Source organism: Oryctolagus cuniculus, chromosome 12 (assembly GCF_051225735.1).
Source record: "Oryctolagus cuniculus isolate XC-2025 breed Fujian yellow rabbit chromosome 12, ASM5122573v1, whole genome shotgun sequence".
In the NCBI taxonomy this organism is placed as follows: Eukaryota; Metazoa; Chordata; class Mammalia; order Lagomorpha; family Leporidae; genus Oryctolagus; species Oryctolagus cuniculus.
The window spans coordinates 77,318,506-77,332,929 of NC_142878.1; the positions used below are offsets into that span (position 1 = coordinate 77,318,506).

General features: G+C 38.9%; 1 protein-coding gene across 1 annotated transcript in view; it reads left to right on the forward strand.

The window, feature by feature from the left end:
- UNC13C (unc-13 homolog C) overlaps positions 1-14,424 on the forward strand; it is a 645,143-nt gene that overhangs the window by 468,828 nt on the left and 161,891 nt on the right. The window contains exon 19 of the mRNA XM_017348010.4: positions 8,841-8,967. Coding sequence (XP_017203499.3) covers positions 8,841-8,967 — 127 coding nt within the window. The remainder of the gene's footprint in view (positions 1-8,840; positions 8,968-14,424) is intronic.

A 14,424-nucleotide genomic window follows, 5' to 3' on the forward strand; every position in this document is an offset into this window, starting at 1 on the left:
AAAGGTTAGCAAGTCCTTCCATCTGCTGGTTCACTCCCCAAATGCCTGCAACAGACAGGGCTGGGTCAGGCCAAAGCCAGGAGCCAGGAACTCCATCCAGGTCGCCCATGTGAGTGTCAGGGACCAAAACATGTGGGACATTCCCCACTTCCTCCTGGTGAATTACCAGAAAGCTGGATTGGAAATGGAGCAGTCCAGACTTGAACCAGAACTCCACTATGGAGTGTTTACACCCCAATGACACCCAGTGAGCCACAATGCCTGCCTCGATGTGTTTATTTTATTTTATTTTTTAAAGATTTATTTATTTGAATGTCAGAGTTACAGAGAGAGAAGGAGAGGCAGAGAGAGAGAGAGAGAGAGAGAGAGAGAGAGAGGTCCTCCATCTGCTGGTTCACTCCCCAATTGGCTGCAATGGCCGGAGCTGAGCCGATCCAAAGCCAGGAGCCAGGAGCTTCTTGCAGGTCTCCCATGTGAGCTCAGGGGCCCAAGCACTTGGGCCATCTTCTACTGCTTTCCCAGGCCACATAGAGAGCTGGACTGGAAGTGGAGCAGCCGGGTCTCAAACCAGCACCCACATGGGATGCCAGCACCTCAGCCCAGGACGTTAACCCACTGCACCACAGCGCTGGCCCCATGAATTTATTTTAGAACCAAACTTTCTGAGTAATAAAGTTTTATGTTTGAGCACACAATGTCTAACGAAGCATCGCTGGCTTTGTATTTGTTCCTTCCAGGCCTTCTATAACACCACCTATTAGAGATAGAGCTAGCTAACACTGAGAGCAATGCTCAATAGTGTTGTACAAAACACGTGGGCTGCCAGCTGCTGGACAAAGCAGATAGCTCACACAATGGAATGATGGCAAAAAAAGATGGAAAATGACACTGCGTTGATGACAGCAAATTAGACTTTGACAAGGGAATGTGTTGGGTGTATATACTCCTTACCATATAAACCTGTACAGAATTCTACATTTCTGTGTTATAGAGACAACTCCATGCATGAGCACTAACTTTCAGAAAAAAAACATACATTCTTTCCAAGTAAATACTAGTCATCAAAATTTCAAAGAAAACAGTCATATTCTTCCAAATTGCCAAGCTTTTTCCTTGTATAATATTAATGAAACATTTTTATTCTGGTAGTAAAATATTCATATTTCTCATTGCAATTCAGAATTTCGTACGGAATTATTATCTGGCAATTTGGAAAACTAATTCAATGTTTTATTTTTGTAAATGTAATGAGCTAATTACATCTTGGTTGACAAAATTAAAAATGCAGGAGATTGATGGCTAAATAAATTCTAAGAAACATTCACATCAAAGAAGAAGGATGCAATTTTTCAACAATGTCTACCATTAAACAGAAGATAATTTGAGTACAATGATAATTTGGACTGTATTTTGAATTTTATATTATAGTCTTTGATATTTGATAGGTGGTTGATAGGATGTAATTGTAGTTTGTTTGAAACATTGTCTGTATAATATGTAATTATACATTATGGGAGAAATATATCAACCCATGAGAAAAACAGGCACATGGATTTTGAAACAATAAGAGTTAGTTTTTTAAGAATGATTTAAGTGGCAATAACTACCCAGAATGTAACTGGGAACACAAGTATGAAATAAGGCTTACAGGAAGGTAAAAACCAATATTAATCCATCCATACACCTTGTATCTTACTTCTATGTTTATTCTTCATTCAGAGCCTTTGTGCTTTTAACTTAACATAACAAAGTCTGATTAACTGGGTTTCCTTTATGAAGGGGGGGCAATTCATAATGGGATCCATACAAAGCTAGAGGGCCTCCTGCAAACATGCAAAATACACATTACATAAATTATATACATGCATATTCATACATATATGTGCACTAAATATACACACATATGTAGTAAACATTTATAATAGTAAGGAGGATTATTAATAAGTGGGTCTCAGTCTTTGAAAATGTTTTTATGGTTCAACAAAATTTAATATCATGTAGCCAAACTCCAGAACAGACCATGTATCACACTACAAGCTTGTGCATGACTGACTTGTGTGAGTCAGACTGTGGGCAGCTCTCCTCCGAGAGATGGCTCAAGGACCCTGCCTCCCATCATCTAGGACACTGCTATCCCCTGGTAGGGGTGGGGAATGCCTGGTCTCTGGGCCATACAAGGTCCACAAAATCACTGGGTCTGGCCATGCCAAGGCAACCACAGGCAGTACTTTCAATAAATCAAATAGCAGGGCAGTATTTATGTTGATAAATTTGTATGTCCCATGAATGTCATAAATATCCAAATGGCCCTTGGTGGAAAAAAAAAAAGTTCCTAACCACTGCTACAGCATTGGAATCCTCACTGGGACCTTCTGCATCTGCACAGATGAGGTTAAAGCGATGCCAGATGATTCCACAGGGGATGTCGTGTCATTGTGTGCATGGACGGAATAGAAATGGTTTGGAGGTCTTTTAATTACTCAAGTTCATGCTTATTCTTAGAAGTCCCTATAGGGGAAAAACGCTTAGAGTTGATATTGGCTACTTAAGTACAATCATCACGTTGCACTTCATTGTGCAGGACCATACCTTGCTTTCCTATACGATTTGCATTGTCCTCAGGCTAAGGCTTACACCACCGGCAACTCAGCCTGAAAGCTTCTGGTGGTATCAGCTGAAGTGCTTCATGCATGGAAAGATGTCAGTTACTCTTTTGTTGATTTGGCTGAATTGGCCTAATGGGAAAACAGATGCTACTGATCTCTTATCTCTGTCCACCAACAGCAATCTGTGGATAGAGCATGAGAGAAACACAACTTAAAGGGACTGAAACGAACTCCTATGGGTTCACAAACAATTTCTGTGAAGAGGAAACTATTAGTAATTCTTCTAGGATATCTTTTTCAGCCAAGGGGCTGGAAAAACTCTGATAGTTGGGATTATCATATCAGATACATACTTAGAAACTACAAAGGATAGTCTAGATGAAAACAAAACCAGATTTTGTCTTTTAAACATCAATTATGTCCTTCCTGTCTGCTTTCCTGTATCCATTTTTGATGAAGAACTTAGCAGGTGGTGAGAAGTGGCTTGGCGGATGTGTAGCTGCAGGAAATCAGGCACAAAGAGATATTTCTTTCCTGAAATGCAGGAACAGAGAGGCTGAAGGAATGTGGAGAGCTTGCGGTGTCCTGCAGAATGGGGTTAGGGAGGCTCGTGAGTTCTGAACTGAGGCTCCTAAGAGGGAGGTAGGGACAACTTCACCTCCTATGGAGAAGTGAAGTGCACATAGAGTCCACAGAGACTGAAGGCGTTGTCTGACAACCTGACTGGCTTCTGTCTGCTTTCCAAAGTAGAGACTGGTGCTGCATTGCCCTGGTCAGGAACTAGTGAACCCTTTTCTTTTATGTACAACATGAATCATGGGTCAACCAGACTTATCACCCAAATATTTAAAAACATGAGCACAAACAAGAAAGAAGCCCAAGAGTTAAACAGGAAATAACATAATTTCACAGAAGGAACACATACATCTTAAACAGTATTCCTGTGGGGGCTGGCATTGCGTCACAGTGGGTTAAGCCACTGGCATCCCATATGAGTGCCATTTTGAGTTCTACCTGCTCCACTTTTGATCCAGCTCCTTGCCAATGCACCTGGGAAAAGCAGCAGAAAACAGTCCAAGTACTTGGACCTCTGCCACCCATGTGGAAGAACTGATTGGAATTCTAGGCTCCTGACTTCTGCCTGGCCCAGCACCGGCCATTGCAGCCTTTTGAGGAGTGAATCAGCAGGTGGAAGATCCACCCCTCCCTCTCTCTGTAATTCTGACTTTCAAATCAAATTAAGGTAGTATCCCTTTTAAGTAGTAAAAATAAGTCATATTTTATAAACATTTCTTCTGATGTAAATTCCTCACTGTATACTAAATAGCACCATGAGCAAATCAATACTGTGTTTAATTGGTCACATAAAGAGCGAAGGTGTGCTGAGTCCATCTTTTCCACAGTGACACATGACATCCTGGATATTATGAAAAGCATGGCATTTGCCATATTGTATTGACTGTTAGCACAACATCTCTTCTCTTTACTCCCAAGGCATTGCAGATCCAAGCACATGTCTGTATCTTTTGACATTGTGTCCTTCAGTGCCTCGTCCATGACATGGCACAAGCTACATACTCAATACAGACTTCGCACAGTAAATGAACCTGGGCTGCCCTTCCCTCCAGTGTTCTGTTAAAGTGCAAATAGTCTTGGAAGGGCTAACACATTCAGTCCGGCTCGTTCTCAATATTCACAGAGGCAAGAGCCCGTGTGGAAGCTCACACACCATGAATCTAAGGGCTTACAATTTCTACACCAAGCTGTTAAAACATATTCTATCTTGCTACCTCAATAAATAGATCTTAATAGCAACATGAAAGAATTACATGTAATACAAGGTATGTTTTAACATGCCAAAAGCCAACAAAATGTCAAAGTTGCAATGTAATGATTAATGTGTGTATAGATAATATTTACATATTTGGGCATCGTGAATAGACTGGCAATGTGGGGTTTTAAAATAGAGTTATATACGAATTGTAAATTGTTAAACTTTATTCCAGAAAATGCCTTACTCACCTTTACTTCAGTAAAATGACTAATTATGCAGTTACAATAAAAGATTTTAAATATTAATATTCTGTGTTCCATTTAAAGTTGTGCCAGACATCTGAGTCATATGATGTCTGTTCTTTTCTTCTTTTTAAAGCTGTAAGCACACTTTCACCTTGGATTTTTTTCTACTTCTTTTTTTAAGCTTTTTTTTTTCATTTTCAGAACTTTACTTAGGTATTTATTTTTTCCTTCCCAATCTCAGTTTATTCAGATTCCTAACAGTTAAAAGACTAAAATGTGACTATATGCAAAGCACATAATTTAAATATGTATTTTATGGGGTTTGCACAATGGCGTAGTGGGTAAAGCCTCCACCTGTAGTGCCGGCATTCCATATAGGCGCTGAATTTAGTACCGGCTGCTCCTCTTCTGATCCAGCACTCTGCTGTGGCCTGGGAAAGCAGTGGAAGATGGGCCAAGTCCTTGGGCCTCTGCACCCATGTGGGAGACCTGGAGGAAGCTCCTGGCTTCTGGCTTTGGATCAGCACAGCTGCAGCCATTGCAGCCAATTGGGAAGTGAATCAGCAGATGGAAAACTGCTCTCTCTCTCTCTCTGTCTCTCTCTCTTTCTCTCTCTCTGCCTCTCCTTCTCTCTCTGTGTAACTCTGACTTTCAAACAAAAATAAATAAATCATTAAAAATTGTGTATATTATAATAATAAGTAATTTAAAGAAGCTTTATGATACAAAAAATTTGCCTATTCCAAAGGACCTCAGAAGCATAGGCAATCAAAACCAAAATTGGCAAATGGGATTACTTCAGGCTGAGAAGCTTCTGTACTGCAAAAGAAACACTCAGCAAAATGAAGAGGCAACCAACAGAATGGGAGAAAATATTTGCAAACTATGAAACTGATAAAGGGTAAATAACAGGAATCTATAAAGAACTTAAGATATTCAACAACAACAAAGCAAAAAATACAGTTAAAAATGGACAAAGGAGTTCAACAAGCATTTTTCAAGAGGGGAAATGCAAATGGCCAGCAGACACTTGAAAAAATGCTCAGGATCACTAGCCATCAAGGATATGTAAATCACAACCACAATGAGGTTTCACCTCACCCCAGTAAGAATGGCTCACATACAGAAATCAACAAACAACAAATGCTGATGATGATGCAGGGAAAAAGGTACCCTAATCCACTCTTGGTGGGAATTTAAACTGGTGCAGCCACTGTGGAAGACAGTATGGAGATATCTCAGAAATCTAAATATAGTCCTACCTTATAAACCCAGCCACCCCACTCCTGATAATTTACCCAAACCAAAAGAAATCAGCATTTGAAGAGTTATCTGTACCCCCATGTTCATTGTAGCTCAATTCACAATAGCTAAGATATGGAATCAACCCAGATGTTAATCAGCTGTTGACTAGATAAAGAAATTATGGTATATATACACTATGGAGTACTACTCAGCTCAAAAAAAAAAAAAAATCCTGTCTTTTGCAACAAAATTGGTGCAACTGGAAACATTATACTTAGTGAAATAAGACAGTCCCAAAAAGCAGATACCATATGTTTACCCTGATCCCAGGCAACTAATAGAGTACCTAAAATGTAAAGTATTGGAATGAAAAAGACATTTTGAGATTCAATGATTGTTAACAGTCCCCTTGTCTCTTCTATTGAGCAACGTTGTTTTGTTTTGTTTTTCATAGTTTGTTGAACTTTTTTATTTAGTGTAGAGTTAACTCTACGATCATTAAGTAAACTGGAAGTAGATCATTGTAAAAATTAAGAGTGAATAATGGAAGAGGGAGGAAGAAGAAAGGTTGGAGAGTGGGCAGGAGAGAAGAGAGGGTGGGAAGTATCACTATGTTCCTCAGTCTGTATATATGAAATACACGAAACTTGTATAACTTAAATAAAATTTTAAAAAAGAAAAAAATTTACAACAATTTTAAATTAAAATAATTTCTGCAAGTTTTCTCAGGCACAGTTCATATATATATATATATATTTTTCTCAGATGAAGTTTTTAGAAAGTTATTTTAATTTAATCTATTCAAAAACACTTATTAAAATCAAAATGTGGGGCCAGCACTGTGGCGTAGCAGGTAAAGCCACCACTTGCAGTGCTGGCATCCCATCTGGGTGCTGGTTCAAGTCTCGGCTGCTCCACTTCTGATTCAGCTCTCTGTTATAGCCTGGGAAAGCAGTAGAAGATGGCCCAAGTGCTTGGGCCCCTATACCTAAATGAGAGACACAGAATAAGCTCCTGGCTCCTGGCTTTGGATTGGTATTGCTCTGGTTGATATAGCCATCTGGGGGGTGAATCAGCAGATGGAAGACCTCTCTTTCTCTCTCTCTCTCTCTTTTTCTCTCTCTCTCTCTCTGTCTCTTTCTCTCTCTGCCTCTCTGTAACTCTGCCTTTCAAATAAATAAATTTTTCAAAAAAGTTTAAACACTGGGCCTGGCGGTGTGGTGTAGTGGATTGAGCTGCTGCCTGTAAAACTATCATTGCATATGGGCACGTGTTCAAGTCCTGGCTGCTTCACTTCCAATCCAGCTCTCTGCTAATGCACCTGGGAAAGCAGCAAAATATGGCCCAAGTCCTTGGGCCTCTGCATCCGTGTGGAAGACCTGGAAGAAGTTCCTAATTTTTGGCTTCAGCCATTTGAGGGGTGAACCAGCAGATGGAAGATCTCTGTCTCTCTGTCTTTCTCTCTCTCTCTTGGTAACACTGCTTTTCAAATAAATAAATGTAAAAAAATAAAATAAAATGCTCTGACACAAATGATAGATGATCCCAGGAGCTGTCTAATTTCTGTCCATATTTGTGGTAAGATAAGCACCCTACATGTGTGAGTCCCAGGGCAAGGGTCTCTTTGTTGTTCGGTTTAAGGTAGTATTGTGTTATGTGACTACCTATAAGTTTAATCAAATTTTTCTTCTTAAGAACTGATGGGACACTAGACATCTGAAGGGAGAGAGAATGGTGGAGAGCCAGAATTGAAAGGTCAGAAAAAAGTGATGAAATGAATTTGGAGGGAACTAAGCAAAGTATCTTGTCCACAATTATGTTTGGGAGTGAGGCCTAGAAGTATGAGTTCATTCTTGTTTCCATGTGTGGGCGTGTGTGTGTGTTTGTGTGTAGTATGCCTCCCCCTTCTCTCTTTGGTTTCTACAAATTGTCCTGAATTGATCATTATTCTATTCAAAAATGTTTAATTTGGGCTTGTGTTCTCTCTTGTGTTCACCATTGGGATTTAAGTCCCTCTACAATCAGATCTTAGAAAACAGGGATGCCCTTGAGTTGTTTCTAACAATCTAATAGACTCATTGAGTGTAGAAAGTAAATATAGGATGTTTCTACTATATATTATTTTCCTATATTGAAGAAGTCTCATAGACCTAAGCCAGAATTTCTCAGGGGACACTTTTAACCTGAGTATAGCTAGAGATATTTTCAGTTTTGCTAGATTCATGCTTGTGGCCAGAATTGGCCAAGAGGGAGCTCAGAGAACAGAGATAAACATGTCCAATCACATTATTTGTCTCTGGTCCCCAGTAATGAGAGACTAGATTACAATATCAGGGTTAGGTTCTACTGTTTGAGCAAGAGAGAAACAAATTATACATATTAGATAATCCTGCTAAAGAAATACTAAACAGGATGCAAAATATTTTAACTAAACTTAAATAAATTGATAAAGAAACCATATGACTTAGACACTAGAAATATGTTCTCTTTTCCAACGATCTTAATTCTTTAAATATTAAAGAATTAGGCTGGAATATGATCTACTCACTCAGATTTATAATATTAATCCATGATTATGGCTTCTAGTTTCACTCATGTTTTATTCATACTTAAATTTTAATTCTGTCACTTTGCATGAGGCTAAAAGTAGCCAAAATATGAGAGCCTCAAGATAAATAGAAAATTTTTAATGCATTCTTACTGTCTAACTGCATTTGAACTCTCAACTTTCCCAGTAAGAACAATGAGAAAATTCAAGGTTATATTTACATTACTGCTACACTCTGTATCATCTACATTTTATTTTAAATATTATAAAATTCCAAGTCTGCATTTAGCAATACACTTTGCCATTGCCTTTTACTCACTGTTCTCTTCTTTTTAGTAATACGAATAACAAAAGTAGATTGGAAACGTACAGCATTGTTGGCAAACTACACTTTATTAAATGTTTGATTTTATCTGTTATAGAACATGAGAAGCAGCGGTTATGCAAGAGCACCGATTATATGAATTTGCATTTCAAAGTGAAATGGTTTTATAATGAATATGTGCGTGAGCTTCCTGCCTTCCAGGATGCTGTGCCTGAATACTCCCTGTAAGTAGTGAATGTCACACCCTCCTGTTTGTGCCCCAGTTCAGAGTCCTGTGAATTACAGCTGGATTGTGCGTCACTAAAATCTCTTCACATAGTCTTCATTTCCATGCAGACATTATTACACAATCATCATCAAAATATTTGCATTCTTTGAGACCCATATTTAAGTGAATTATGTTTTATTTTTCTAGTAAGCCTTACTTGAAAATTAGCCTCAAATCGAAAAGAATACATAATGGGGTATCCCTCACTTGATGAAACTGTTTCCTATGAAAAGCACTAGAAACCAAATTTCTTTAAAAAAAAAAGGCTGTTTATATACTGACATATATATATGAATATAAATACAAATTTTATTTAAAAATATAAATATATATCATTAGATTTTCCCTTTCATTTAAATTTACAACTATCTCAGAAATTCATATTTCTGAAAGAAAATTAACAGGTAACCATTTCATAATGAGCCTCTGTGAAGCACACTGGTAATCACAGTCATGCTGGTGGCACCCTGCCTCTGATGTGTGTCAGATTCGGCCTCGTTCCATTGAAAGGCATCTTCCGTATGCCAGACACCGCGCTGCAAGGCTGTCGGGTAAGACGAGTAACATAAGGACCTCGCCCTGAAAGGAGCAATCACGATAAAGCAATGGCAGATGGTAGATGCAGTAGTTAAGTTGCCTCCTGGGACACCGGCATCCCATGTTGGAGTGCCTGAGTTGAAGTCCCAACTTCTCGTGGATTCCAGCTTCTCTCCCACTCGCATGGGAGACCCAGATGAGTACAGGCAGGCCGATCCCTGCCTGCTGCAGGCATCTCTCTCTCTCTCTCTCTCTCTCTCTCTCTCTCTCTCTTCCTCTCTGTCTGCCTAGAAACAAATATTGTTTTAAAAAATAGCAAGGCAAAATGAAACAAGTGTTCATTTAAGGAGCATAAAGTGGTACTTGGGGTACTCCACATGGTACTTAGGGGTAGGGTAGCATTTGATGTACACTGTGAAGAACTGGTCAGATTATGGCAGGAACAGGGAGAAAAGCTTTCAGGTGGTAACAGAAGTTATGAGCATAATTATGGAGTTAGGAATATATGGGCTTTGATCCATGGGAAATAGTGCTATTCCAAAGAGGTGTGTTATATTTTTACAAAATTAGTGTAAAGTGATAGAGGAAAAGTAGTTTTGAACTAGATTTCTGTTCATAAATGCTGTGAAACTTATATGGTATTTAGTAGCATTGCGGGAGCTGGAAGAGATAGAGAATGGGGGATGGAAGAGATATGAGGCAATGAACAACATCATGAAAAGATTAGAGCAATCGTCTAGTATAACTCTTCTCATAGAAGATTGTAACATAAGTGATACAAGTTAAAGGTTGTTCTACTGGGAGAGTGAAGAGATCATGGCTAAAGGATATAGACTTCCAGCTAGAGTGGAAAAAGAAGTCCCATTGATCTACTGTATAATATGATCAGTATGTTAATAATAATGTATTATATTCTTGAAAATTTGACTAAATAGTATGTGTTCTTGCCACACACAAAAAATCAAAGTATATAAAAATAATGCATGTTAATTAAATTGATTTAGTGATTCTATAATAGATACAGATTTCAAAAGAACATGTTTTACATAGCAAATATGTGGTTTTGTTAATTAAAAATAAAAATATTAAAAATAAGATGAAATCATATTCATTACATAAGAAGACTATACTAATAATATGGAGTTTTTCCAGTGAGAAAATTAAGAGCAAAGACATGAAGAAGAGAAACTGTGAAAATGGAACTACAGAATTTGTCAACTAGATACATATGGGGTTAAAGGTCAGAATTAAAGATGAAATACGTGAGGAATAGAGTTAAAACAGAGGAGTTATTTGCCGCAGACACTGGCTTCTAGTTCTGTCTAGAGTTATTACACTAAACTAAAATTAGACTCAGATGTCGCTCAAAAGCCAGATACAAAAACTGAATAAAATTAAGCAGCATCAGAAAACAGAAGCAGGCACTGAAAAGCTAAGATCCCAGAGAAAAGAGAAACTCACTGAGCAGAGTAACGTTCCAGTCGCAGCCTCTCTCTCATGGTCCCCACCCCTAAATGCTTGCCACTTTGCAATACTAGGCTTGGAGGCCAAACAGCACAGTCACTCAGAGCTTACAGCAATTGCCTTGGACTGGAGAAAAATATTTGTGTCCAGGACTTAGACTTTTGGGACCAAGATTCCAGAGAAAGTGAATTTGACAGGAATACAACATTGCTTACAGTTTCCCTTTGAGGCGGTTTCTGATTTCTGATCTCACCTTTGCGGAGACTGAAGCAGAACCAATCAAGTAGAAAGCAGGCACTGAGAGGCCGGTTCTATGGCGCACTAGGTTAATCCTCCGCCTGCAGCACCGGCATCCTATATGGGCACAGGGTTCTAGTCCCGGATGCTCCTCTTCCAGTCCAGCTCTCTGCTGTGGCCTGCTGTGGCCTGGGAGAGCAGTAGAAGATGGCCAAAGGCCTTGGGCCCCTGTACCCGTGTGGGAGACCAGGAAGAAGCGCCTGGCTCCTGGCTTCGGATCAGCGCAGTTCCAACCATAGCGGCCATTTGGGGAGTGAACCAGCAGATGGAAGACCTTTCTTTCTGTCTCTCTCTCTCTCTCACTGTCTGTAACTCTACCTCTCAAATAAAATAAATAAAATCTTAAAAAAAAAAAAAAGCAGGCACTGAGAGTCTTAAACCTGGTGGAGACTTCAGCAGCCCCACTGTGCTGGAGGTATACAAGTTCAGGGTCAAGGCTTGTACAGAAGAAGGAAGACCCTGAACACCAAGGCTTTCAGATGAGTGCCCTAGAGATATGGGCTCACTGGAAGTAGACCAGTCAGAAGCTCAAATTTGTCCTGACCAAGGTCATGGCCCTGCATTCTGTCTACAAAGAAAAATTTAACGCCTTCCTGGAGGAAACGATCAACTGATGGTCCACAGTGGTTAGACAATGTATAATGTTAAACAGAAAAGGGCTACCAGTAATGCATGGCTAGTAACCAAAGGGGGAGGGGGACAGCAGGCATTAGAAAGTTATTAGACATGGACTTTGGCACGTACTTTAAATGTTGGAGAATTTCAACAGAAAAATAATGAAATCTGTAAGAAGAATAAAATGGAACTTATAGAACTGAAATAAAATGAGGAATGCAATAGGTGAGATTAAAAACAGATTATGCACAGCAGAAGAAGGACTAAAGTAATTGGAAGATAAATTTGGAGAAAATATACAAAAATGGAGAAAAACTTAAATGTATAAAATATGGAAGAAACAATAAGAGTTGTACAGGACAAAATATAAAGAACTAACGTGAAAAGAATTGAGTGCCAGAAAAGGAGAAGAGGAAAGACAGTATCGGAGCAATAACAGAACTGATGAAAACCGTGACGCCACGGTTCAGGAAGTCCTATAAATGCCAAGTGAGAGAAATGCAAGAAAAACGCTATTGATACAGCATAGACAGATACTTACAACCAAAAAGAAGCAGGCTAATAGCATAGATCAGACTCGAGGAGGGAAGGCATGTTACCTTCAGAGGATCTGCAGAAATACTGTTGGCGGATTGATCAGGAAAAGTGACTGGAGCCAGAATACAATGCAATGTCATCTTTGAAGTCCTGAAAGAAATCAAATAACAGAATTCTATAAACGCACAAGATGTTCTTCAAAAAAGAAGCAAAATAAAGACATTTACAAAACTCAGAAACACAACAAACCCGTTTCCAGCACACTCTCAGACTTAAACCGTGCTTTAAGACCAAAGGAAAGTGACCCTCAGTAAAAACTTAGTAACTTAGGAGCTGGTGCTGTGGTGTAGCGGGTAAAGCTGCTGCCTGCAGTGCTGGCATACAATATGGGCACCAGTTTGAGTCCCAGCTGCTCCACTTTTGATCCATCTCTCTGCTATAACCTGGGAAAGCAGTGGAAGATGGCCCAAATCCTTGGGCTCCTGAACCCATGTGGGAGACCAGGAAGAAGCTCCTGGCTCCTGATTTTTGGTCAGCTCAGCTCTGGCTGTTGCAGCCATCTGGGGAGTGAACCAGCAGATAGAAAACATCTCTCTCTATCTCCCTCCTTCTCTCTCCTTTCCTCTCCCTCTCCCTCCCTCCCTCTGCTTCTCTGTAGCTCTGCCTTTCAAATAAAAAAATCGTAAAAAAATAGTAACAGAAAAGAATAAAAATGATTAATAAAAAGCACTAGAAAGGGTAAATAAATTACTACATTTTAAAATATATTAAGTTGTTAAAATAAAAATGATTTTTATAGAATAAAATATAGGTACTATTAAAATAAAAGACAACAATAGGCCGGTGCCGCAGCTCACTAGGCTAATCCTCCGCCTTGCGGCGCAGGCACACCGGGTTCTAGTCCCAGTAGGGGCGCCGGATTCTGTCCTGGTTGCCCCTGTTCCAGGCCAGCTCTCTGCTGTGGCCCGGGAATGCAGTGGAGGATGGCCCAAGTGCTTGGGCCCTGCACCCCATGGGAGACCAGGATAAGGACCTGGCTCCTGCCATCAGATCAGCGTGGCCATTGAAGGGTGAACCAATGGCAAAGGAAGACCTTTCTCTCTGTCTCTCTCTCTCTCTCTCACTGTCCACTCTGCCTGTCAAAAAAAAAAAAAAAAAAAAAAAAGAAAGAAAAAAAAAAGACAACAGTAGCATGAAAAGGCAGTTAATACATTATAAGATCCTTTAATTGGAAAGTATAAAATTCTGATTTTAAAAATCCTCTAACATACCATGGATGTGTGTTGCAGTCTACAGTGTAATCACTTAAAGTATATTATGATACTGTGTGTTAGTAAGACAACTGGCAAAGGAACAAAAAAATATGCAGGAAAAAAGAGAATTTTTTTAAAAAGCAAGTAGGAAACTTAGGGGAGCTAGAAATAAGATAGTAGGTTTAAAACTAAATCAGAAAATGAAGTGTAATTCTTGAATGTAAATATATTAGCATTCTAATCAAATGACAAGTAACATATTATAAAATATTAAAACGCAAAATATCTTGCTTACTAATGAGCCATCGAACTGTGAAAGAAATTTGAAAGAAATCTCAAGCACCTATACCAATGTTAAAAATAAAATAAAAAAGAATTTAAAATAAAATATATTTTGAATGATAGAACTGTTTCATGATAAGGATTAATTTCACCACATATATCACTCAATTTGTGTGGATTATAAAACACACACACACACATACCCATATGTAGAAAACCTATAACATTGGCAAAACATATAAAGCAACAATTTTTAAAGTAAAAGGAAAAATCAACAAATATAGAATTCTAGTTGGAGATGATATTTTTTCAGCAATGGATTGAAAAACCAGACAAAATATCAGTAAGAATAAAAATTTTTGAACAATAATACACTTGGAGATTTTTGTTTGTATCTCTGTATAAATCTATATTGATTATCCAGAGAG